Genomic DNA, 25642 nt, shown 5'->3' with positions numbered 1-25642 from the left:
AACCATTTTCACCAAAAAGCACATTTCTGGAATGTTTATAAATGTCTAGTGCCTAATATCAAGTGGATACCCTCCAATTGGTTGTGATTATTGTATTTTAAATTTTCAAAATCAGCTTTCTTCAGAATTTCATTATGCTTTTCTATCAATTATTAATTATATAGAGTAATAATAATCTGAGTTCTATTTGAGTTGGCATGAAGCCAATATGAAGCTAGAATTAGGAGAAATTATTTCCATTAACCTCATGGTAAAGTATGTAAAACTGATAGAGTAAAAAACCAAGATCCCTCAGAATATAAAACAAACATGACGAGCCACTTTTGAAAGAAATCAAAATGAAACAAAACGTCTGAGATTAAAAAAGTAAGTGATAATAAAGATGCCTAGTATTAAGATACCAAATAACTAAAGTTTGGGTTTACATTGCACAAAAGAATGCTAGAATATAATTTATAAATAATAGCCACATAAATTACATAAGAAAGTTAGATCTTTGGAAGGAGGTCTATATGAATATAAACCTATAAGGTAGGAATTAAGGGACTTTAGAACAGCTGCATTCTAATAAAAACAAAATACAATGCAAAATTATTGGGAATAATGTTGGACAGGACGGTAGTAATGAGGGTGAGAGTCAGAATACACTTTGATGATTGTGCTGGTAAGATTTACTGATAGATTATATGTGTACTGTGAGAGAAAAGAGCCACAGGAGACATCAAGATTTTTCCTCTACGCCCCTGGAAGAACGCAGGAATTTTGCTGTGTGTGGCGGGGAGGGTGGTGGTGGCGGAGTCCTACTGTGTCGCCCAGGCTGGAGTGCAGTGGTGCTGTGGCACGATCTCAGCTCACTGCAAGCTCCGCCTCCCGGGTTTACGCCATTCTCCTGCCTCAGCCTCCCGAGTAGCTGGGACTACAGGTGCCTGCCACCACGCCCAGCTAATTTTTGTATTTTTAGTAGAGACGGGGTTTCACCATGTTAGCCAGGATGGTCTTGATCTTCTGACCTCCTGACCTGCCCACCTCAGCCTCCCAAAGAATGGAGGTATCTTAAATTTGTTTGATAATGGCTGCATGTCACAGAATAATATAACTATTAAAATCCATGTTTCCAAAAGTCTTATAACATGCTTATGACTTAATGTTAGAAAGAAAAAGCAGAATATAAACTTGCATACGTAGCACAAGCTTATTTTCATTAATGTATAGTCATATAATATATCTTAATGGGGGAAATAGACGAGCCAGAAATGCATCAAAATGATAAAAGAGTTTTTTATATAAGTCTGTAGATAATTTTCATTTTTTTATTCTTGTTTTTTCAAAGTTTTGTAAGATAACAATTACTACTCTTATAATCAGAAAGAATAATATATATTTTAATGAATAAATTAGCTATCTGAAAGAACTCTAAAACTGAGTGGCCATGCTACTGAGAATTGTATGTATTTTACTGTCAGTTTTTATTTATATTCTTTATTATCTTAAATGACAAACTCATGACTAAATCAATTTAAAATAAATGACAGGAAAATTACCACTTTCTGCAGTTTGGAAGAGAAATGGATCACTAAACACTCCAATGCCAGCACTGTTTTCAGCAGCAACCTAGAACAGACCAAAAGGATTGTGTTCAAACATTTTACTCCCTGAAAAAACAGAATCTAAAATTTAAAAAAAAAAAAAAATTGACTTATCCATAAGATAAATGCCAAAGATACTTTTTTAATACTTTCAAGGAAGAAGGTAAAGATGAAGATATCTATATAATCAACATATAAAGTATTATTGTCAAAATTTTATAGATGAGAAAACTGGCTGAGAGAGGTCAAATACCTTGCCCAAGGTCACACAGGAATAAATGGTAGAGCAAGAATCCAGCAGCTGTTGGGTTTATTTTGAAAGCTCAGTATTTCTCTACTATATCCACTACATAAAAGGCACTACAATTATTTCTGTAACAAATGCAAGAGGCCATGTACATGGTACCTTAATTTAGAGTTCACAATCTAATCAGGCAAATAAATACTCAAAAAAACTGTTTCAAAAATAAGTAGGTTTAATTAATAATTTAAACTAAGAATTCTAGAATTTTAAAGATAAAAAAATTGATTTGAATAATCTCTTCCAATAGATTAGAATAGAAAGAGAAAAATGTCATTAATGAGAATAAGACTCAAGCTTTTGCGAATGCCATGACTGGAATCATAACCTTGTTTTAACTGTAGTTCTACCAATTCCCAGATAGTAGCTTTGAGTAATTTACCTAACGTTGTAAGTAACATTTTTCTTGTCTTTAAAATGGGAATAACAATGTATCTATGTTGTAGGATTGTGCTGAGGACTAAATGAAATAGCATATGTAAAATACGTAACAGGATTTTTTCCATAACATTACTTATACTAAAGACATCAAATTTACCATGCCAAATACCCTTTGGAATTCTACAATGGCTAACATTTATTTGAATAGAGTAAAGGTCACAAGAATGATGTATAAAGTGTAAGATGAAACGGAGAGTAAGGGCTTCCCAATAGATCTTAAATAAGAGAATTCAAAGGAATAAAAATTCAAACTCAGTAAAAATAGATCTAAGCAGAACTAGGCTGACTAAATCACCTTCCTATGAGCACTAGTTTCTTATAGCACATTAAAAATTTTTAATTATCCCCAATAGCATATATTGACATGTTAATTAACATGTTAATTAATCTGAACGTGTGCATGTTGACAGAAAATACCTATATTATATAATACTCAGATGTCAGTTAGAAAAGGTTGCCTATTCTTTAAGCTATGTTTTCTTCATAAAATAGTCATCACAAATCTTTTATTTTGACTTCTACATAAGTAAGAACTTTTTTTTTTTTCTTTTCTCACTGTGGGAATCATACTATTAGTATTTGCTTTCCAGTTCTGATCGTGTTCTTTAATTCTGCAAATAGGCATACTTCCAGTAAGAAAAAACTTCCTGGCAAAATCTCTCCCAATATTTCTTATCCTCTAGGAAGAGCGTCTCATTTGTATAAAATCACATATTTACACAGGTTTTATATATTTCCTTCTCTATATTTAATTATTTTCAAAGCTCAAAGAAGATATTGATGTTATATTGAGGGAGGATTCAGAAGATATCTTTACTCTTTATTATCCCTTGGAAATGTCATACATATCCCTTAACTGGAAGCATTTTCCTGTGGCCTAATTTAGCACTGCTTTTTATAAGCTCATCTTTCTGTAGCATTCAAGTAAGACGATGTTAAATTTCGCATATTAACTATGTAAAGGACGGCTGGGCGGGGTGGCTCATGCCTGTAATCCCAGCACTTTGGGAGACAGAGGCGGGCAGATCACGAGGTCAGGAGATCCAGACCATCCTGGCTAACACGGTGAAACCTCATCTCTACTAAAAAACATACAAAAAAATTAGCCGGGCGTGGTGGCGGTGAGCGCCTGTAGTCCCAGCTACTCGGGAGACTGAGGCCGGAGAATGGCGTGAACCCGGGAGGCGGAGCTTGCAGTGAGTCGAGATCGCACCACTGCACTGCAGCCTGGGCGACAGAGTGAGACTCCGTCTCAAAAACAAACAAGCAAACAAACAAAACAAAACCAAACAAAAACCCCAACTATGTAAAGGACTAAACATTTTTTGTAAATGCAAAAGAGATAGTAAATGTTCAACAAATATTTGTTGAAAGTAACTACATTGAGTTCATGATTCTTAGCAAAAGTGGCTCTTTAGAAATGTTCAAACCAATATCCAAAATGTCAACAACAGACATGTAAATACAACAAGGTTGGAAGAAAAATGAAAAGCTAACTATAAGTTTTATTTAAAAATGAAGTATTTCAGTTGTAAAGGCTAAATTATTTAATTTAAACTTAATTTATTTTTGAAAAATGTCACTAAGCTAAAGTTTTTTTAAATAATTAACCAAAGTTATCTATTTCATAAAGTATAAAAGATACTTTATAAAGACACTTTATAAAGTACAATGTGCAAAGATAACAAAAGCTATTTGTTTTTCTGTTTGTTTGTTTGTTTTGTTTTGTTTGGCGGCGTTTTATTCTTGTTGTCCAGGCTGGAGTGCAATGACACGATCTCAGCTCGCTGCAACTCTCCGCCTCCCGGGTTCAAGTGATTCTCCTGCCTCAGCCTCCCGAGTAGCTGGGATTATAGGTACTCGCCACCATACCCGGCTAATTTTTTGTATTTTGAGTAGAGATGGGATTTCACCATATTGGCCAGGCTGATCTTGAACTCCTCAGGTGATCCGCCTGCCTTGGCCTCCCAAAGTGCTAGGATTACAGGCATGAGGCACTGCACCCGGCCAAAGTTATCTGTTTTTAAAAGCTTTAGTTTACTGATTTTTTGGAAAATAAAATAAGTTTAAATTAAATAATTTAGCCTTTATAAGTCTTGTAAGTAAAAATATTCTACCTTTTTATTAAACTTAAAGATTTTTTCTTCAGTATTTTTCTCCCAACCCTGTTAGCCATATGATTATCTCAACAGATGCAGGAAAAGCATTTGATAAAATTCAATATCCCTTCATGATAAAAACCCTCAACAAAGTAGGCATCAAAGGAACATATATCAAAATAATAAGAGCCATATATGACAAACCCACAGTCAATATGATATTGAATGGAGAAAAGTTTAAAGCATTCCCCCTAAGAAATGGAAGAAAAGTAGGATGTTTACCCTCACCTCTCCTATTGAACACTCTTACTGGAAGGCCTAGCAAGAGCAATCAAGCAAGAGAAAGAAATAAAAGGCCTCCAAATTGGAAAACAGGAAGCCATACTATCTTTGTTCACTGATGACATAATTGTATATCTAGAAAACTCTAACGACTACTCCAAAATAATAATCCTAGACTTGATGAACGACTTCAATAAAGTTTTGGGATACAAATTCAGTGTGCAAAATCTAGAAAACTCTAACGACTACTCCAAAATAATAATCCTAGACTTGATGAACGACTTCAGTAAAGTTTTGGGATACAAATTCAGTGTGCAAAAATAAGTAGAATTTCTATACACCAATAACATTCAGGCTGAGAATGAAATCAAGAATTCAATCCCATTTACAATAGCCACAAAAAAATAAAATATCTAGGAATACATTTTACAAAGGAAGTGAAAATCTTTACAAGGAGAACTACAAAACATTCATGAAATAAATTAGAGGTGACACAAACAAATGGAAAAACATACCATGCTCATGGATTGGAAGAATCACCATACCATACCGCCCAAAGAAATCTACAGATTCAACACAGTTCTTATGAAATTAGCAACGTCATTTTTCACAGAATTAGAACAGCAATCCTAAAGTTCATATGAAACCAAACAAGAGCCCAAATAGTGAAAGCAATCCTAAGCAAAAAGAACAAATCTGGAGGCATCACATTACTTGACTCCAAATTACACTACAAAGCTATAGTAACTAAAATAGCACAGTACTGACACAAAAATACACATATACATTAGTGCAAGAGAAAATAAAACCCAGAAATAAAGCCACATACCTACAACCAACTGATTTTTGACAAAGTTGACAAAAATAAACAATGGGGAAAGGATATTCTGTTCAATAAATGGTGCTGGGGAAACTAGCATATCTTTTGGCCATATCCAAAAGAATGAAACTGGATCCTTAGCTCTCACCATATACAAAAATTAACACATTCTGGATTAAGGACTTAAATATGAAACCTGAAACTATAAAAATCCTAGTAATAAAAACTAGGTAAAACTCTTCTGGATATTGGTCTAGGCAAATAATTTATGACGGAGACATCAAAAGCGATTGCAATAAAAACTAAAATGGACTTAAATAGGACTGAATTAAACTAAAAAGTTTCTGCACAGCAAAGGAAATAATTAACAGAGTAAACAAACAACCTACAGAACAGGAGAAAATATTTGCAAATTATGCCTCCAACAAAGGACAGATATCCAGAATCTACAAGGAATGCAAACAATACAACAAGGAGAAAAACCCCATTAAGAAGTGGACAAAAAACATAAACAGATATTTCTCAAAAGAAGACATACAAGTGGCCAATAAGTATATAAAAAAATGCTCAACATTAGGAATTATCAAAGAAATGTAAATTAAAACCACAATGAGACATCATCTTATACCAGTCAGAATAGCTATTATTAAAAAGTCAAAAAAACAGATGGCAGTTTGGATGCAGAGAAAAGGGAACACTAATACACTGTTGCTAGAAATGTAACCTCTATGAGAAGCAATATGGAGATTTCTCAAAGACCTAAAAATGGATCTACTGCATTCAACCCAGCAATCTCACTACTATGTATCTATCCAGAGGAAAAGAAATCATTGTATCACAAAGACACCATCACTCATGTTTATCATAGCATTATTCACAACAGCAAGGTCATGGAATCAACCTAAGTATCTATCAATGGTTGATTGGGTAAAAAAAAAAAAAAAAATGTGGTATATATACACCATGAAATACTATGCAGGCATAAAAAAATAAAATCATGTCCTTTGCAGCAACATGGATGGAGCTGGAGAACATATCCTAAGTGAAATAACTCAAAAATAGAAAGTCAAATACCACATATTCTCACTTACAAGTGGGAGCTATGAGTACACATGGTCATAACAATGGAAATAGTAAACACAGGATTTCAAAAATGGAGAGGGTGGGAGAGGGTGAGGATTGAAAAATTACCTATTGGGTACAACATTTACTATTTGAGTGACAGGTATACTAGAAGCCCAAACCCCACCATTACACAATATACCCATGTAACAAACCTGCACACATGTGCCCTGAATCAAAAATAATTTTTTAAAAAAGACATTTCTTTGGAGTCTAAATTTTATATATAGATCAAGGCCATGTTCTTAGACCACAATATCTCAAAACCTGGAAAAATTATTTTTACTAAGTTTGGTTTTATTATTTTACCCTTAGCTGTTATGGAAAGAAGTTTACAAAATCCAGTCCTGCAGCTATTAATCCTTCAACGAAGACTTTCTCTCCAATCTAAAGCACCAAAAACAAACAAAAAACAACAACAAAAAAAAACAGAAAAAAAAATTGAGCTCCCTTATGCAACTATTATACAATTTTCATACGTAAATTGTATAACAGATTTATTGCCCTTTTTACTTTGGTTTCTAGAAAATTGGAGAATAAAACTTGTAAGTCAATTTTTAATAACTGTGTAACATCCTGTGGTTTACATACCTGCATTCAAACTACCCTGGCCTCTTGTTTGCATTTAACTTTTCCTTCTTTAACTTTACATAATTTTTATTTTCTAGAGTATTGTATTATATTCATACATGTATATAAATATATGCAAAAATATTCGTAGAAAAAATGAAATAGGTAATATACAAATATGCATAAAAATTGAAATGAAAAGACACGATAACATTTTACCAAGTGTTAAAATCCCAGGTGGGTGTGAGGCCATGATTCTGAACATTGTTTGTCAGTCATGGACTGTATTCAGCTGTAAAGGCTTGACAAGATGGGAAAAACCTCCTACACTTTTAAAATGAATGAAATGTCTGAACACTAAGTAGTCATATACAAAATAATTACCTTAATTTCATATGTTGTTCCAGGATTAAGATTAGTAAGAAGAACTTCCAGACTGTCTGGCTTTGCTCTGACTTGTGTATATACTGTTTGCATCCATGGACAAACTTCCTTATATTTGACAATGTAAGATACAATCCTTCCATTTGGGTTAGGTGGTGTATTCCAAGACAGAAGAATCCCAGCAGATCCAACTCTTTCCCCGGCTAGGAAGACTGGAGGCCCTGGTTCTATTTTTTAGAAACCCACTTTGTTAAAAGGTCAAATAATTGTTGCATTTTCACAAAAACACATAATAACAGTATTTACAAATGTAAAATTTGAAATTTCCAAAGAGCAATATGAGTTTATACTCTCGACAGCTCTGTTACTATTAAAAAAAAAAAAATACTATGGGGAATACCAAACACATTATTTTATAAGAATGTGAAAAATGGAATGCTACTAAATACTACATGCCAAATATACTTTTGATGCCAAATCATTTTTAAAAGAAATTCACTTAATGCAAGGCTTACACAGAAAAACTAAGAAAAGACGAAACAGTCTTACAAACGGAATAATCCTTCCTGAGCAAATGTAACCAGTTTATTTTCATGGTTCTGTATTATTTAAATGTTAGCATTAACAGTCTCTCTGATCTATTTCACAAACAAGTATAGAGTAATTATCTTTGCACTTTGAAAGTAAAGAAAGCTGAAGAAATAGCAGAATGCAGGTTCTAAGCAGATCACTTTCTTAAGTTTCCATTTTGCCTTAATTATCCTACACTGTTTTCATGAATTTAATGTACATGTTGCCAATATAAGTATTTCCATCCAGTAGAATTATACTGACTCCATACACTTTACTTATAAAGTAATTTAAAACATATACTCACTTGTTACATTTGTTGTCACTGTTCTACTAACAGGTGAGCTGTATGTTGTAAAAACTGAAGAGATGGTTATATCGTACCTAGTACCAGGAACAACATTGGAAACATCAACCTAGAACACCACAAACAAATGTTGCATTAAAATTCTTTCTGGAAAGCAAGAAAGCTAAAATAAATATATCACTGTAACAAAAATTAACACTTCCCTATATAACTCTGCACTGTTTATAACATCACAATAAGTTCCATACTACTGTAAAATACAGATTTGTTATATAACTTTTTACCAAATAACTTTAAAATAAAAACTTATAAAACATACTGTGTTATCACAGCCTAAGTCAGCATTTCTATCTATCCTAGTTCACTGTCACAAGGAACAACTATTCAAGTCTTGAGAAATCTACAGCCAATGGCTTAGCCCTTGTTTTTAAAGAGTGTATACAAAATACCTGTGTCTCTGAAGTCCCAATAAAAAGTAAAATAAAAATGACAAGAAAATCCATCTTTATTACATTTTTCAGGCAGTAGAATCACATTGATGGCTCTAGAGAGAAATGTTGCCTGCATTAATGATTTAAAGACAGATCCTTCTGGCAAGTACACAATTAATGAGCCTGTATTACTCAATAGCTCTGCCTTTCTTTGTTAAACTATTCATGAACCCTTGGATGACTGGCTGTAGGTTCAGGGTGAACTTAAAAAAGAAAAAAAAAGCAGCATAGATGTTGCTAAGGTAACAGTCCACCGCTGCTGAAACTTACACTCATCAGTTTGACATCAACGTTTTTGTCTTCAACTTATGCTTTCAAAAACCCAACCAGGAGTAAGTTTTTGTGGTAGACAGGTTTCATAAAATAAAGAACTTTCCTATTAGGAGCAAAATATAAATACAAGTAGACTCGGCAAGTACAATAATGAAAACTATACCTGATATTCTCCACCTCCAAGATCTCTGATAGTAACAAAGCCACTGTCAGGAACAAGATCCACTTGATACCTTTCCACATGACCAGAGGGTAGGCTCCAGTGCAGAGATAAGGAATGTGTGGAAATATTGAAGGCTTTAAGTTTCTCAGGTTGTTCTGGTTCTGATATTGAAAAATAGAGGTTTAAAATAAAGTTATTCTCCTAAAGTTTCAAAAAAATGAAAAGCAATAGTATAGGTTCAAGTTCCAAAATAATCATGTTGTTAGAAATCACTGAGTACAATAAATGATCTCTAACTATATTTGGGTGTTAGACATGTAAATATTTAACAACACCTAGGTTTTAGGTATAACTATCATAAATAATATAACAATTAATTTTGTTTCTAAAATCTTTCTTATTTGCTAAAATCTGCTGGTTGACCAGATTGTTTTTGAAAGCCTATGCTCTAATTGAAAATTTGAATCATTTTAAAACAAAGCAAATATAAACTATTTATCCAATTACTTGAAAATTTACCAAACAGAAGGTAATTGGAAAAATATATAACCAAAATTTTCCAGATTTTTTAAAGGGTGAGCATTTCTGATAAATATTTGTTATTTTATCTTTTTTTAAATTTTTAATGTCTTTTTCCCTTTTCTACGGTGCTGATCTGATAAATATTTTGTTAGATGTTTCTTTAAAAGAAAAGATAAGGTTTCATATCAGAAATGAAATATAGTTTTAAAACAAGTACCAATTGTTTTAGCCATTTCAACCATATTTTTCTACCTTTGCTTCGACTTTTTCAAAAATTTTGTTTATGCTGCCTGTACCTCCTTGAAGGGAGTTTTCCAATAAAGTTCTTCTGATTGGTTGCCATGAGTCAGGTATGCACTCTGCCTTATCTTTAGTGCAGATTCCAGACAAACAATATAGGGGGAGGAAGAAAGATTATGAAGCCAGGCATGTAAAACACATCTGATGCAGACTCAAGCTAACACTGTTTCTAAAAGAAAGGAGGCTGGAATTAATTTTGAACCTCATTTATCATTTTAAAACCCCACTACCAGAAACGATTTGAAAATGGATATAATAAAATATACATTTTCTAACAAAACTAACAGGGCACATTGCATATAACAGAAATATTAACATAATAGGTCATTTTCTTGGTGTTTTGGGGAAGAATGTTTCTGAAATAGTTTTTCTTTATCTCCTTTGAAAGTTCTTCTAATGATTATAACATAACGCTGTCCTGCATACCTAAAGCTTATATTAATTGATTAATGTCCACCCCAACATTCTCAGAGTTCCAAACATTCTCTTGGCATCAACCGCTAATTGTCCACTATTCTTCTGGTAACTCTAAGAATACTGTAAACCCAAGGCAAAAAATCAGAGAAATACCCAGTCTGTGTTGGGTAGAATTTCTTTTTAGCTGCTGACATTTTTTCCAAGGTAAATCAGACCTATGCCTTCTGTATTCTCAAGCTTGAGAGAAAAAAAGCTTGATTCTCCTATCTGCTTCATTAAAATAGACAAAAATCTACCATGATTGATCTATCTAACCAACTGCTACTCACATTTACTGATTTGCGTGAGGGTTTAATACTATTGTTTCAGGGACCCCAGAGAGTAACTAGTATCTATGAAGTATTAGACAAGAAACTAATGAAGACATGGAATAAGACTTTGGAAGAAAAAGGAAGATGTGAGAAGCGAAGCACTAGTTACTGGGATGGCGGTGAAACAGGATGTGGTTTCCTGGACTGAACAACCCTTGACTAGTAATGAACGGTGTCTCACCAAGAGAAGGAAGAATATATTGGTCTGGACAATTGCCAATCTGATCAAGAGGGAAGGCCTGGAATCTTCACAAGAGTTTGGTAAAGGCCTTTCCAAAGAGCAAAGTGTATGGAAGCCCTGGAAATGAAAAAGAATAGGAGTAACTGAGGAAAGCCAGAGATTCTGGGATCAAATAAGAAAGGGGAACAGACTGATGATCATGTAGGTCATACTAGAGATTTTAGGGTTTTTAAACTAAATTCAGTGGGAAGCCACCAAAGAATTTTAAGCAGGAAAGCAATGGGGCTTGTTTTTTGTTTAAAAATATAATTTTGAAATATGGGCTATAAATTAGAGCAAGGTAAAAATGGCAGCAGGAAGCTAATTAGTAGGAAATCATGGTACTCTAGGCTGAGAGGAGGGAAGCTAGTCCTCAGAAAAAGGTAGAGGATCTACAGCAATGCTTAAATCATTATGGAAGAGTGCCGCTTTCTGGTTAAGAGCTAGAGATTCAATTAATTGAAAATAGACTCCATAACAAAGATATAATTTATTCTCCATGGAATTTAATCTCTCAAAAGATAAGAAACTAAAAAACAAAAATACTATTGTCAACCTAATTTTTACTAACCAATAAAAATAACATTGTGAAGTGGAAATGTTTGGAGTTTTAAGAGGAAAAAAAATCATTTCATATTCAACTTAATTAGGGCTGGCAAAAGGAATTCTAGGTTTAATTACATGTTTCTTCCAGACTTTAATTTCCTAAAAATGAATCCTCAGAACCCTGTATCATTAGAGCTTAAGAGATGTTCTGTAATCAAACCACTTTGTCAAATAAGTTCTTTTTAAGTTAAGCAGCTTTCTTTATTGTAGGATATTTTAAAGCCTCAGATATGCTAATATATCTTGTGAGTCTCTAAACCACCACTGTCCAATAAAACTACAAAGTGAGCCACACATGCAATTTTGAATTTTCTAGTAGCCACATTTAAAAAGTAAACAGAAACATGTAAGATTAATTTTAATAATGTATTTTATTTAACCCAATATATCAAAAGCATTATTTCACATATAATTATAATAAAATTATTGAGGTGGTTACATTATTTTTTTCATACTAACTCTTTGAAATTTCATATACATTTTAAACTTACGATACCTCTGAATGTGGACTGGCCATATTCCAAGGTTAAATAGCCACATGCTGCCAAACACTATATATTGGACAGTACAGCTCTAACTATAGCATCTCTTAACTTTTCCCTTGGCATTTCAGTGAATTTACCTAAATTTTATTTTAAGAAGCTGAGAAATAAGATCCGATGGTCTGTGTCTGTAAAGGAAACAGCTCAATAGAGTTGGGAAGACGTCCAATATAAACAAAATCTTACATATCTCAGAACATTCAAAAAGAGTCAGACCTATCAAAATGGTATCAAGAAAGCAAAAGAGTACAACGGGCAGATATTTTAAAATAAAATACTAAGACTTTAAAAGTTTCATCATCATTGTTAACTTTATATTTTCTCTGCAGTAACACTGTATCTGATAAGTTTTGAAATTCACTTTTTAATTTTTCTGTGATTAAATTATAGGTTGGACATAATATATGCTATTACAGATAATGAGATATACAAACAGCAGATTTACAAAATAAAAAGAACTAACTCCTACTTAAGCTTATGACACACCTTGCACTGTGCTAAGCACTTTCATATATTGTTTTATGTAACACTTGCAACAACACCATGAATACTACTATTGACATTTAAAAAGTGAGGAACAAAGAATTTAAGTATTCCACCAAGTCTCATAGCTAATAGGTAAATGGTAGAGCCAAGATTTAGACCCAGAGACAAAGTCTCAAGTTTTCAATCACTATGAAAACTGTGTGCTCCTCTAACTTTCACAAAGTGGCTTATAAATAACAGCAGGTTTTAAAATCCTAAATGAATTAATTAATATTTTAGAATAGATTCAACTGCAAAATTGGATGATCTACAATTTTTCTTTCAAGCCTAAGATTATTATTTGAAGGACTTCTAATTTTGGCTTAAGGGATTCAATCTAAATATGTCCCATGCCAGGGCAATGTATACTTATCAAGTGCCTGTAGCTTCCTCATATTTAAGAAATAGGCTAGGAATAAATTATAAATAAAATAAACATCCTCTAAAAAGTCAGCATTATATCGGATGCCACCAGGGTGTAAAAATCAATTTTTAATACAGACACTGGGCACAGGCCCTAGAGTTGGATTGCTGGGTTCAAATCCTGACTCTACCTTATAAACAAGACTTTAGGCAAAATACTTAACATCTCCATACCTCACCGGCCTCATCTATATGGGGATAATAACACCTCACACCTTGTTGTGAGAATAAAATAAGTTAATACATGTGAAGTGCTTAGAAGATAATAAGAACTCAGTACAAATGTAAGCTATGATTAATAGTCTATTGCTATTTCTACTATTTTTCTCTAAAAGCCCTGGTCATCTCTTAGTTAAACCATCATGTTACCTGTTCTTCATTTCTTAGCTTAGCCCCCTCCTCATATCCACTCAGTGCTTTGCTCAAAATGGATCCCCAAGCATTGCTCCATCATCATCACTCTTCTATTTATAAAAATTAGGACAGCAAAATGTCCTTCTGCTCTGGAGACCACCACCAGGCAACCCAGATTACCATCTTTTCCCATTTCCTCTTATTATACTCATCTCTTAAGTCACTGTACTGTTTTAACAGGGACTTCAATTACTTACCTGCAATATCTCAAAACCATCACCTAAACCGCACTATGCAACCAGAACATCAAGTTCCTACTATTTTATAAAGTACTCTTTTCTTTAAGTAAAATGAAAACAAAATTCTGTATCTTTTATGAAACTTTCCTGATAGTGATACGACCTTAGTTACTTTTTCCTCTGACAAAATTTTCTCTAAGTGAGCAAATTCTGTCACTCACACTAACTGTACTCTTTCCTTTACCTGTGTATAAACAAAATAATTTTTCATATTTTTTTCTTCAATCTTTGCTCAGTGATCTATTTGATCTTTGTATCTAACCAAACGTATCTGCGTTTACCACTAGTTGTGATTTGCCACACAGGGGACTTGTAGCAATTTTCTAACAAAAATTTTGATTGACTCAATTGGGAGGATCCTACTAGCATCTAGTGAGTAGAGGCCAGGGATGCTGCTAAACATTCTCTAATTAACAAGACATATCCTCACAAAGGAGAATCACTCAGTCCAAAATGTTAATAGTGGTAAGGCTGAGAAACGCTGCCACAGACTAAAACTTCTAGAATGGGTCCCATTTTAGTGTATTTGATTGTATACTTTACCTATCATAATACTCTGTAGAAGAAGACATTTGACACATGATTTAACATATTTGGTTTTTAGAAATAGATAAGGTATATAGTATCTATTAATATAGACAGATACTCCTCAACTTACAGTGTGGTTATATCCTGATAAACCCATCACAATTGATGCGATATTTTCCACTTGTGATGGGTTTATTGGATGTAACCCTTATGTAAGTCGAGGAGTGTACTGAATGCATATTGCTTCTGCATCATTGTAAAGTAGAAAAATAGTAAGTTAAAGCATTGTAAGTCATAGATTATCTGTATAAATAGAACAAAAATGTGCAAAGTGTTTGACTCTTTTAAGAGTCAAAAAGAATCTCAGGGGTCATCTAATTTAAATTTTTCAGAAACCTGATACCCAAAGACATCAGGTAACTTGCCCAGTAGTACTTAGCTAACCAGTGCCAAATCCTCGAGTAAAGCTGGTACATGAATTCTAAACTCATTCCTTGTTTTGCATTATCACATATATATCACATTTGGGAGAATAACAGTGTATGTGTTAAGCAGCATAAGGCCAACCCCCACAAAAGATGCCCAAATGCTAAACCCTGGAATGGTGAATATGTTGTGTTACATGGCAAAAGGCACCTTGCAGATGGAACTAAGATTATAAACCATAAACAGAGATCAACCTGGATTATCCAGGTAGGTCCAATCTAATCATACCAGCCCATAAAAGTAAAAGAGGAAGGCAGAAGAGTCACATATGATGGGGGGAAAGGGGAGATTTGAAGCCCGAGTGGCAGTGGACCCTCCTTTGTTGGATGTTGGAAGAGGATCACAAGTCAAAGAATGAGGCATCATCTAAAATCTGGAAACAACTGTCAGCTGACAGCCACCACGGAAATAATTACCTCAGTTCTACAACCACAAGGAATTGAATTCTGCAAACTACTTGAATGAGCAAGGAAATTATTCTCTCCTGGAATCTACAGAAAGGAACACGGCCCTACTAGTACCTTGATTCAACCAGAGAGAAGTATGTTGGACTTATGACCTATAGAACTATGAGATAATACATTTGAGTTGTTATAATTTGCTACAGCAAAAATAAGAAACTAAGAAAATGCTGACAGCCAAATAATAAATACCCATACCCTGAATTATCACCATATGTCTGCGACCTCTGGGTCATTTGCCCAATCCATAGCCTTCAAGATCACTTAAGAGTAATTCTCATGTGTTACTCTTGCAATCTTGTACTTTTCTGAAAAATTTAAAATATTCATAGGCTTCATAGCTTCCTTTGGATTTAAAAATTACTCTCTAAATTACTCAGGATAGGATTTTATTCTCTTTACATATTAAAAAACAAAGTCTTTCAATATTGAATTGCTTATAGTTCCAAAAATACACCATATTCATTTACACCTCCATAATTTTGCATGGGCTGTTCCCTAACTCTGGGAGTCCTCCTTTTCACACACTCCCTATCCTCTCTAGTCTGATTAGCAAATTCCTAATCCTTTTACAGACATTACCAGCCCCAAAGAGCTTTCTCCATCGAGGCCATAGAGCTAATCTTTCCCTCTTCTGTGTAACTACAATAAGTTTGGACATACTTCCATTGCTTCACCTGTTGCATTGACTTATCCTACATGTGTTTCCATGCTTGTATTCTTTACTATCCTGTGGCTGTCATAAGACTATGCTTTTTCATGTGTATAACACATATTAGGATGTCAAAGACAAAGAACACATTTTTAGGAGAATAGATGATCCCCAAATACACCACATAATTCCACTAGCTAGATCTCTAATTCAGTGTGAAACTGAATATAATATTAACCTCATTTATTGATCACTATGTGTCAAATAATGTTTTATTCAATTTATATTTCACATGTCATCTCAAAAATCTGCAGAACAGGCCAGGTGCAGTGGTTCATGCCTGTAATCCCAGCACTTTGAGAGGCCGAGGTGGGTGGATCACCTGAGGTCAGGAATTTGAGACCAGCCCGACCAACATGGTGAAACCCCGTCTCTACTAAAAATACAAAAATTAGCCAGGTGAGGTAGTGTGTGCCTATAATCTAGCTACTCAGGAGCCTGAGGCAGAAGAATTTCTTGAATCCAGGAGGCAGAGGTTGCAGTGAGCCGAGATCACGTCATTGCACTCCAGCCTGGGCAACAAGAGCAAAACTCCGTCTTATAAAAAAAAAAAAAAAAATCTGCAAAACAGCCCACTAAAATGAGTACTTTTATCCTCTGAAATAGTCTACAGACTGTAAGTTTTCAAATTTCAAAAAACTCCACTGAAATTTTACCTTGAACAATACAATATATAACAGAAATGTGAATTTCTTAAATATCAAAGATAATTTGCATACCTGCAACAACCCTGGTAAAACATGCCAGATCCTCCAAGGTTGCCTCTTATTCTGTCTACCATTATGTTATATATTACACCATGAGTCACACCTGTAACTGTGTGCTCAGTCACCATTTCCCAAATAAGATAGTCTTTTGCAAATGTTCTATTTGATATATAAATCTTATAATGAGTGAAATTGGTCTTTGTTGTATTCCACATTAAATTTGAAGAAGCATTCACAGCTTTCAAGGTTAAGCCACAAATCCTAGATGGTTCTAATGAAAAGGTAAATTATATGTAAATAGAAATTACACATATATTAGTAAAAATAGAGCAATTATGAATATTATAATTTAAATATCTATGTAACAGTCCTTTAATTTACTCATGTATAATGTTCTTTTTTTTCTTTTTCTCTTCTCTTTTTTTCATGTATAATGTTCTATATGTTTATCTCTGCAAACAGAAAAATAAGATATTACATATGGGTTTTAATTTAAGTGACACAACAATATTCTCTCTAGTTCCCAAATATCTTTCCTTAGTCAATCATAAATCACTCGTAATAAAGACATTCCTTTAGCTTTGTGTCTCTTGTAGCCATAAATATCCTTATATAATATAATCGGAATTTTGTTAGCTACCACCAAGCAGATAGCTAGATGCCAAAGAAGATGAAAGAGAATAAGTTATAGAGGGTGTGAGGGCTAGGAGTAAGGGCTTTTCCAAATGTGGCTCTTTTTGTTTACATCAAAGTTTTTAGCATTCCTATATTGCTGCATTTTTAATCTGTTCATCAATGGAACTAATGTTGCTCCTTGCATTATCATTTAGTCTCCACTGAGAGGCAACCTCACAAATTTTCACGAGAACTGCTGATAACTAATATCATTATTCCACCTCACCCAGAAACATTACAAAACCAATTTACAATAAATCTACAAACTTCAGGAAAGAGAAAACAGAAGTACTCTGTTTATCAACCCTCAGGTCAGTAGAAAATGAATTGTGTTTATATTATTAGGGCATAATATATATACATGTGTATACATAGATATTCCATGTATGTAACATATATAACAATATGTACATACAAACATATATGCATACTTTTGGCTTCAGATTATTTTTAAAAACTCTGTGTCACTCTCAGTATATCTAGATATACAAATACTTTTATAAGTTCACATATTTTTGAGTTCTCTTAATCACATTCTTAAGATCATCATTATTTATCAGCTTTTGTGTCTTAAAACAACTATAATCATGCTTAGCCAAAATACTTTCAAGTGTTACAGGACTATAAAACTAAATGCTATCTATGATCTTCCTTACTTGTAGTCACTTTCATTACAGATACACTGTAATCTTTGTCTTTAACTGTCTTCATTTGAAACATGTAGTCCATGCCCAGAGTCATTATTTTTACTTTGGCTTTGTCGCCATAAACAATGACCTTAATCAGCTTTTCCTTTCTGGATGGCATGCAGTAGGATATCTAGAGAAAGAGAAAAGTAAATTTATATTTTCCAAAGTTTAAAAAGCACTAACTCTGTAATAATCATATTTACCATAATTACTACTACAAGGTAGAGGTTGTGATCCTTCCTGTGTTCACTAAGGAATAATTTTAGGCTAGTAGAGGCAGAATAACTCAGTGAAGTTCACAGAGTAATAAGCATAGTCGATTGTCTTAGAAGTTTATGCACTAAAAGACCAATAGACTCTATCTGTTTTTAAAGTTCACATGTATATACACACATACAAACACATATACTGATTTTTAAGTGTATACGCATATAATAGATATATTACATAATGAGTAGGACTTACTCTTCTGCACACCTGAAACAAAAAAAAAATGTAAAAATGTATTTTAGAGATAGCTAATCATTATGGATAGTACCTACTACCTACTCTCTCAACTCCATGTAAACAGAAGACTATAGGAAGAGAAAGAAAAAAATCAATGGAGTCCCAAGTTTCTGGCCTAGCAGAGAATATCATGGCTTTTCCGTGGCTGCCCACAGAATGGTAAATAGGTTGCTTCTGCACACATTCTGACTCCAGCTAAATGAGGAGGGGCCCATGTGTATCACTGCCATACATCTAGAGTGCCTGCTAGAGGGATTGACATCTCTCAATTGGACAGATACTTAGGCAGCAGACTTCCTGCTCTGCCCTTATTCCTTACGGAGCAGAGCAAAGGGGAAATAGAAAGAGAAAGCAGAACAAAGAAAATGTTGCTGTGGAGCAATTTGTACACCCACCTTTGCCTGAACAAAAATGCCAGAGTCTCCCATGGGTCAAGTATGACCACTGAGAGTGATCAGTCTTGGATCATCTTACCATTACCCAACCCAAGAAGGCTGGTCACTGTGCAAGAAGACCTAGCAGCAAAAACCAGTGAGATGTGATGCCAGAGGAAGGCGCTAATAGGAGTTACAAATGTTGAATCCGAGCTGGGTCTGCCAAGTCAAGGAAATAGGCAATGGAAATAACCCCCAAGGTCCTCCAGAAAACTCACATATGTGCCTCAGGAGATAGCCAGTGTTTGAAGAACTGTCAAACAGATGTCAGTGAAAGCCAGTCAGTATAGTCAGGGGAGTAGTAAAAAACAAGAGAGAGAACTACAATAATAGACACCTGAAATAGAAAAGGCACTTCAAGTTCTTGTTGCATAGATTAGTGAATAAATGATAAATTTACACTACATTCTGGTCCATCTTTCATCATAACCTAGGCCAAGTCTACATATTATTCATTAAAACTCTGAGAGTGAGCATTGCCTTTAGAAATTTTCAGTGGTGTAATCTGATAATTCCAATAACCTGGAGTGTTTTTAATTCATTAAAAGCTACTTATAACAATTTTTATTCTTCTTTATTCCATACTTCATGTTTGTAGAATGCAAAGAAAGATATGTCAATTTTATAAGTTATTTAAACTTTATTATGCTTTGAAAAACAGCTATTATGTGGTAGAAGTCAAACAAATTTCCTAAGCAGACATAGTTATCACTGTCTTGTGGGAAAAGTGCTTCATTAATGAAGAAGATAATCCTGAGGTCTAGAAGCATACCATTGCTTATTGATTCATAAGGTGTCACTGATAATTACCTTACTTGTCTAATATATGTAGTGAGTAGAATGCTGAGAACTTCTGGTATGAAAAAGGATGGTAGGAGAAAATGTCATGCAATTATAGTAGAATATAATCTTAATAAAGTGCTAAGTTCAGGCACAGTCACATTAAGACATTACCGAAGGGTAGAAGAAAAAGAAACTAGTGATCTAATGATAAAAGTATTTGACTAATTTTTTAAAATGTAATTCAAAAAATAGATGATTATCCCCTCCAAAAATTATGTAGAATACACATGCCTAATAGAAATTCAATTTGTGCTTTATTTCCACTTTTAAAGCATAGTTTGGAGGCATGTGATGATTAATTTTAAATGATTAGAGAAATGATCCCAATTATCCAAGTGCACTTCGCTAAGCAACCAGGATACTGTTACCTAATTTATTAAAATTTAACAAATAATCTAATTGACCAAGAAAGAATCAGATAACCATTAGTGATATAATGTGTTCAATAATAATATTCTGAACCTTAAAGATTAATATGTTACCTTCAAATCAGTTTCACTTAGTAACATACATAATTTATATCTCTGAAAAAAAGGTGCCCAAATAGAGTAAAAAGTAATTGTATGGTTATATATTTAACTGACAACAAATGAATTTATGGCCTCAGTTAACCCCACAGAAGATCATTCCATTTGACATTTGCCTTAAGATATAAGAATTAGAACAAACAGAAAAGGTTAAGAAACATAAATCTTTTACAGTTAATATTAAAAATGCTTAGGCTTTTCATTACAGAATACCTATAGTGAATATAGGAATGAATTGAATCATTCTGGAAAGGATGGAATTTTTCATGAGTGATTTATTATTCAGGATGCCCCTATCATTGGATGACATTTATAAATGACAAATAGAATACTAATCCCTGACTTTGTGACCTTGCTAGTTAGTGTAGAGTATCCTTACCTCTTTTCCATGAGCATGAATCTTACCTGTTATTAAAAGGTCATCTCAAGTTCCACCCTTTCCTGATAACTATATTCAGTATTGATATATTCCCTCCATAATCACTCCAAGCATATACGGAAACACTAGGTATATAAACTGTTATTTACTCATCATCTATTGAACATCTATTAAAGGGGGTTAGCATTATTCTAGGTACTAGAGATACTGTGTAAATAATACAGAAAGGGCTTCTGATTGTAGGAAAGTTACATTTCTCTGGTGGCAACTGATAACAAGCAACTAAATGAACAAATGAATGTGATAACTCAGCTAAATAATAGAGTGACTACTAAGAGGGATTTTATTTAGATTTGGTAATCAGGGAAGGATATAGGGAGATTATATTCGAGCTGAGAACTCAGTGACAGAAAAAGGTTAACCAAAACTGGAGGCAAGATGCCCGTGCAATGGGAATGTCAAGCATTAAAACCAAGTAGGGTGGGTGTGCTTGGCATGTTTGAGGAGGAGAGAGATATATACGATTGACACATAGTAACTGAGTAAGCTGGATAGTTAGACAAAAATCCAATCAGGTGAGATCTTGGAAACCATGGCAAGTGTAGATTTTATTTGAAGAGCAATGGAAATCCACTAGAGGATATTCAACCAATGTTATATGAATTGTAAGGAAATCACAAGTGGAAATAGAGAAACCAGTTAAGAGAAGAAATGCTATCATTCATCATCTAGGCTGCTGGTCTTGGTAAGAAAGGATAGTGACTGTGGACCGGGCGTGGTGGCTCATGCCCGTAATCCCAGCACTTTGGGAGGCTGAGGCGTGCGGATCACGAGGTCAGGAGTTCGAGACCAGCCTGGCCAACATAGTGAAACCCCGTCTCTACTAAAAATACAAAAAAATTAGCCAGGTGTGGTGGCACGTTCCTGTAGTCCCAGGTACCCGGGAGGCTGAGGCAGGAGAATCGCTTGAACCTGGGAGGTGGGGAGGTTGCAGTGAGCCGAGATGGCACCACTGCACTCCAGTCTCGGTGACAGAGCGAGACTCTGTCTCAAAAAACAAAAAACAAACAAACAAAAAACAAAAAGAAGAAAAAGTAAAAGTAAAAAAGAAAGGATAGTGACCATGACAAGAGGAGTGCAGAGGAGATATAGAAAAGTAAACACATTCAGAAGCTGTTTCAGAGGTAGAAATGGCTAAAATAGCTGAGAGATTGATGGATAAGTGATAGGAGGAATCAAAGACAGCTGAGCAAGTGATTGAAGAACAAAGGAAAACTACAAATTTTACCTTTCATTCACCAAAACATTTATTGATTCCTGCTATGCCTCAGACATAGGTCTCAGTAATAGTATATAACAGTGACCAAAGTAGACAAAACATCTGACTACAGGGAATTCGCATGTCAGAGCATTTGCAAAGTGCATTATCTTATTGAATTCTCACAGTAATTCCGTAGAGTAATAAAAATAATCTTCATTTGTCAGATGAAGGAATAGAACCAAAGAGGATAAAGATTTGCCCAAGGTCTCAGAGTAGGGAGTGAAGTCAGAATTTAAAGCAAGGAATTCCAGGGTCATTGCACTATACTGCCTACCACACCTTGTAAAATTACAGACAAACTGAACGTGCACATGTATATAAGACCGCCTCACATTAGAAGGCTACCACATGAGGTCTGGAAGGAAGAAACCGTGGACAAATAAAAGGAAGTACTGCTTTATTCAGTACATAGTAACTTTGGAACTCCACTCTTAAGGAAAGCTAAAAGATTCCTCAAGGAAATGGCATAGGGATGTTAGCACTTGTGCATCAATAATAACAATCAAAGACAGCATGTTAAAAGTAACACAGAAAAAGTTAAAGGAAAGTTTCATAAAAAACTCTGTGTAAGAAAATGTCATTCCCTGCAGATGGGATCAGAGAGGCATCTGGGAAGAAATGGGATTTCAGCCGGACACTGGTGGGCCAATTTTTGCCATTCTTTCACTTTATCATTTAATCCAGATGACAATAGTCACTCTCTGTAACTATGCTGTCCAATATGATAGCCACTTGCTATCTGTGTCTATTGAGTGTTTAAAATGTGTTTAGCCTCAGTTGAGATGTGTTCTAAGTGTAAAACAGACACGAGATTTTGGAGAATTCGTATGAAAAAGTGATGTAAAAATATCTCATTAATGCTTTTTATACTGGTTACATGTTAACATTTTGAATATATTGAGGTAAAATAAAATATATTACTAAAATTAATTTTACTTTTTTACTTTTTAAAATATTTCTACTAGAAATTTTAAACTGTGCATATGGTTCACTTTTGTGGTTCACTTAATACTTTATTTCTGTTGGACAGTGCTGCCTATAATAAAAATATACTCAGGGTTCATAAAAAACAGCTGAAAGGTATAAGAAAGAAAACGGCAAACTTTCATAAATATTCTGTGTCAACTGCCTGATGTTTTCTAAATTCACAATGAATCCTTTTGGGTCTTAAATATGCATGCCAACGTTTATTTTCATGCTTGGAATAGACTATACCTTCAGTTCCATTACAGTTCTGAGATTCTTTTTTTTTTTTTTTTTTTTTTTTTTTTTGAGACGGAGTTTTGCTTTTGTTTCCCAGGCCCAGACTGGAGTACAGTGGCATGATCTAGGCTCACTGCAACCTCCTCTTCCCAGGTTCAAGCGATTCTCCTGCCTCAGCCTCCTGAGTAGCTGGGATTACAGGCACGTGCTACCATGCCTGGTTAATTTGTTTTGTTTTTTTTTGTTTGTTTGTTTGTTTGTTTGTATTTTTGTAGAGATGGGGTTTCACCATGTTAGTCAGGCTGGTCTTGAACTCCTAACCTCAAGTGATCTGCCTGCCTCAGCCTCCCAAAGTGTAGAGATTACAGGCATAAGCCACCACGCCCAGCCAATTCTGAGATTCTTTTAAAGGATATAAATCTCTGCACTCCCATCATTCATGAAAAGAAAGCCGGCAATCTAATACTTTCAGGGAATTACTCACTAGAATACATATTTGGTGTTCAAATGAATTTCACAGTTTGTCCTTATCTTTTGAACTGTCAGAATGCTGGGCAAAACAAAATAGGATATCTGTTTTGTAAAGAAACTTGTATTTTCAAATTTATTACCAGAATATTGCACGCAAGTATATCACTAAGAGCTAAATTCTTCTCCTGAAAAAAAATTGAATTTTTCTTCTCCTGAAAAAAACAAAATTGATTGAAGTTAATATATGTGAATCTGTTAAAAATTTAAGGTATGTGTGTCCTTACGTTCTCTATAACATAGACTTTAATGATCTTACATGCTGCACAGACGCCATTATTTTACATTGCTAGAGAATGTTTAGAGAGTTTGGTGTTCTGAGGACCCTGCAGAGACAAATGGAATTTACACCGCAGTAGTAGAATTGATAATACTTGGTGACTGAAGACGGTATTTGTTTAAGATTGTTCCCTTTTGAAATTTACATTGATGAATCAATCAGATCTTTAGCACATAGGACTCCTTCCTTTTGGTTTCAGGGAAAGAGAGTTACCTGCTCTTCCCAAGGCTAAAGATATTCAGAGGCTTGATCTAACCTCCTCTAGTTCTCTAGAATATACCACGAGGACAAGAAATTGTTGAAGGAATGAATTTTTTGAATTTGCATGTTGAATTTGTTAAATTAATAAAATTGTTTTTGTTCTCAAAATCATTCAACTAAGTCTATAGGCATACATAATACCCTCATTCATTTAAAAAAAAAAAAAAAGTCTTCTTGTTGCTTATTTCTTCAAATCTTAAGCATAACAATAAAGAGACCAACTCCATTTGTTTTGTTTCACTGGATCTGGATTGGCTTTCTATTCCAACCTGGGATAATTACATTCCTTTCTTTGGGAATTTAGGGAGAAATTATCTTTCTTGGTGCCCATTTGTGCTTGGAAGTTGTATATGGCATTCTTCTATTCACCACATGAATTGCTCAGCAGAAAACGTTGGTCTTCAGGGAAAAAAAATAATAATAATAAGGCCAATAAGCAGAAAGAAGTAACCAGACAAAAAGAAAATAATCCCTGGGTTCTCAATGACCTTAAAATAACTGATTCCAATTCTTTCCAACATCCAGTTCTACTGGTCTTCATAAGGGACTCTTGCATTAATATTTTTTTTCTTTATTGCTTAAACTATTTTAGGTTGCTTTCTGTTATTTGAACTAAAGTTACCATCTCCTACCACTGGAAACATTGATTGCCCCCACAGACTACCAAGCAATAATGGTATACTAGAAGCATTTCCATTTGCAAACCATAAGATATAGAACGGGTATAATTTGTCCTCATGCCCACTGCCAGATTACATTATTAACAAAAAGGCAGTGAAAATGTACATATTTACCTGATGAATAACAGACAGCTGGAAAGTGCTATTTAGGCTAAAAGTCTTCTACTGTCTAGGCTAAAAGTCTCCATCCAATTAAATTTCTAGGATGGGACGGAAAGAGCATGTGGCAAATCACGTGGCTGTGACTTCCGGAGTCTTTGTGCCAGCCAATGCTGTCACAGGAGCATTATCCTCCAGCACCACCACTCCTTTATTCACTTTCTTGGTACTACGTAACTACGTATGTACTTGTTTATGTCCACCAAAAAACCAACTCCTCGAAAATCAAGTGTCAGTTTTACACACATTTAAATACTTTCCATAACAACTCTGT

At 34.3% G+C, this 25642-nt stretch overlaps 1 protein-coding gene across 2 annotated transcripts in view; it reads right to left on the bottom strand.

Moving 5' to 3' along the window:
• PTPRQ (protein tyrosine phosphatase, receptor type Q) overlaps positions 1 to 25642 on the bottom strand; it is a 251518-nt gene that overhangs the window by 203763 nt on the left and 22113 nt on the right. Inside the window, exons 9-13 of one of the 2 annotated variants that reach the window (XM_025403263.1) lie at positions 18214 to 18376; positions 9410 to 9570; positions 8483 to 8591; positions 7606 to 7832; positions 1542 to 1611 (exon numbers count right to left, since the gene is read on the bottom strand). In XM_025403263.1, the coding sequence (XP_025259048.1) occupies positions 1542 to 1611; positions 7606 to 7832; positions 8483 to 8591; positions 9410 to 9570; positions 18214 to 18376 (730 nt within the window). Of the gene's footprint in view, positions 1 to 1541; positions 1612 to 7605; positions 7833 to 8482; positions 8592 to 8931; positions 8986 to 9409; positions 9571 to 18213; positions 18377 to 25642 lie in introns of those variants that run through there. The other variant, XM_025403264.1, reaches the window with a different exon arrangement.

This window comes from Theropithecus gelada, chromosome 11 (assembly GCF_003255815.1).
Source record: "Theropithecus gelada isolate Dixy chromosome 11, Tgel_1.0, whole genome shotgun sequence".
In the NCBI taxonomy this organism is placed as follows: domain Eukaryota; kingdom Metazoa; phylum Chordata; class Mammalia; order Primates; family Cercopithecidae; genus Theropithecus; species Theropithecus gelada.
This window is presented reverse-complemented; position numbering and strand designations above follow the sequence as displayed.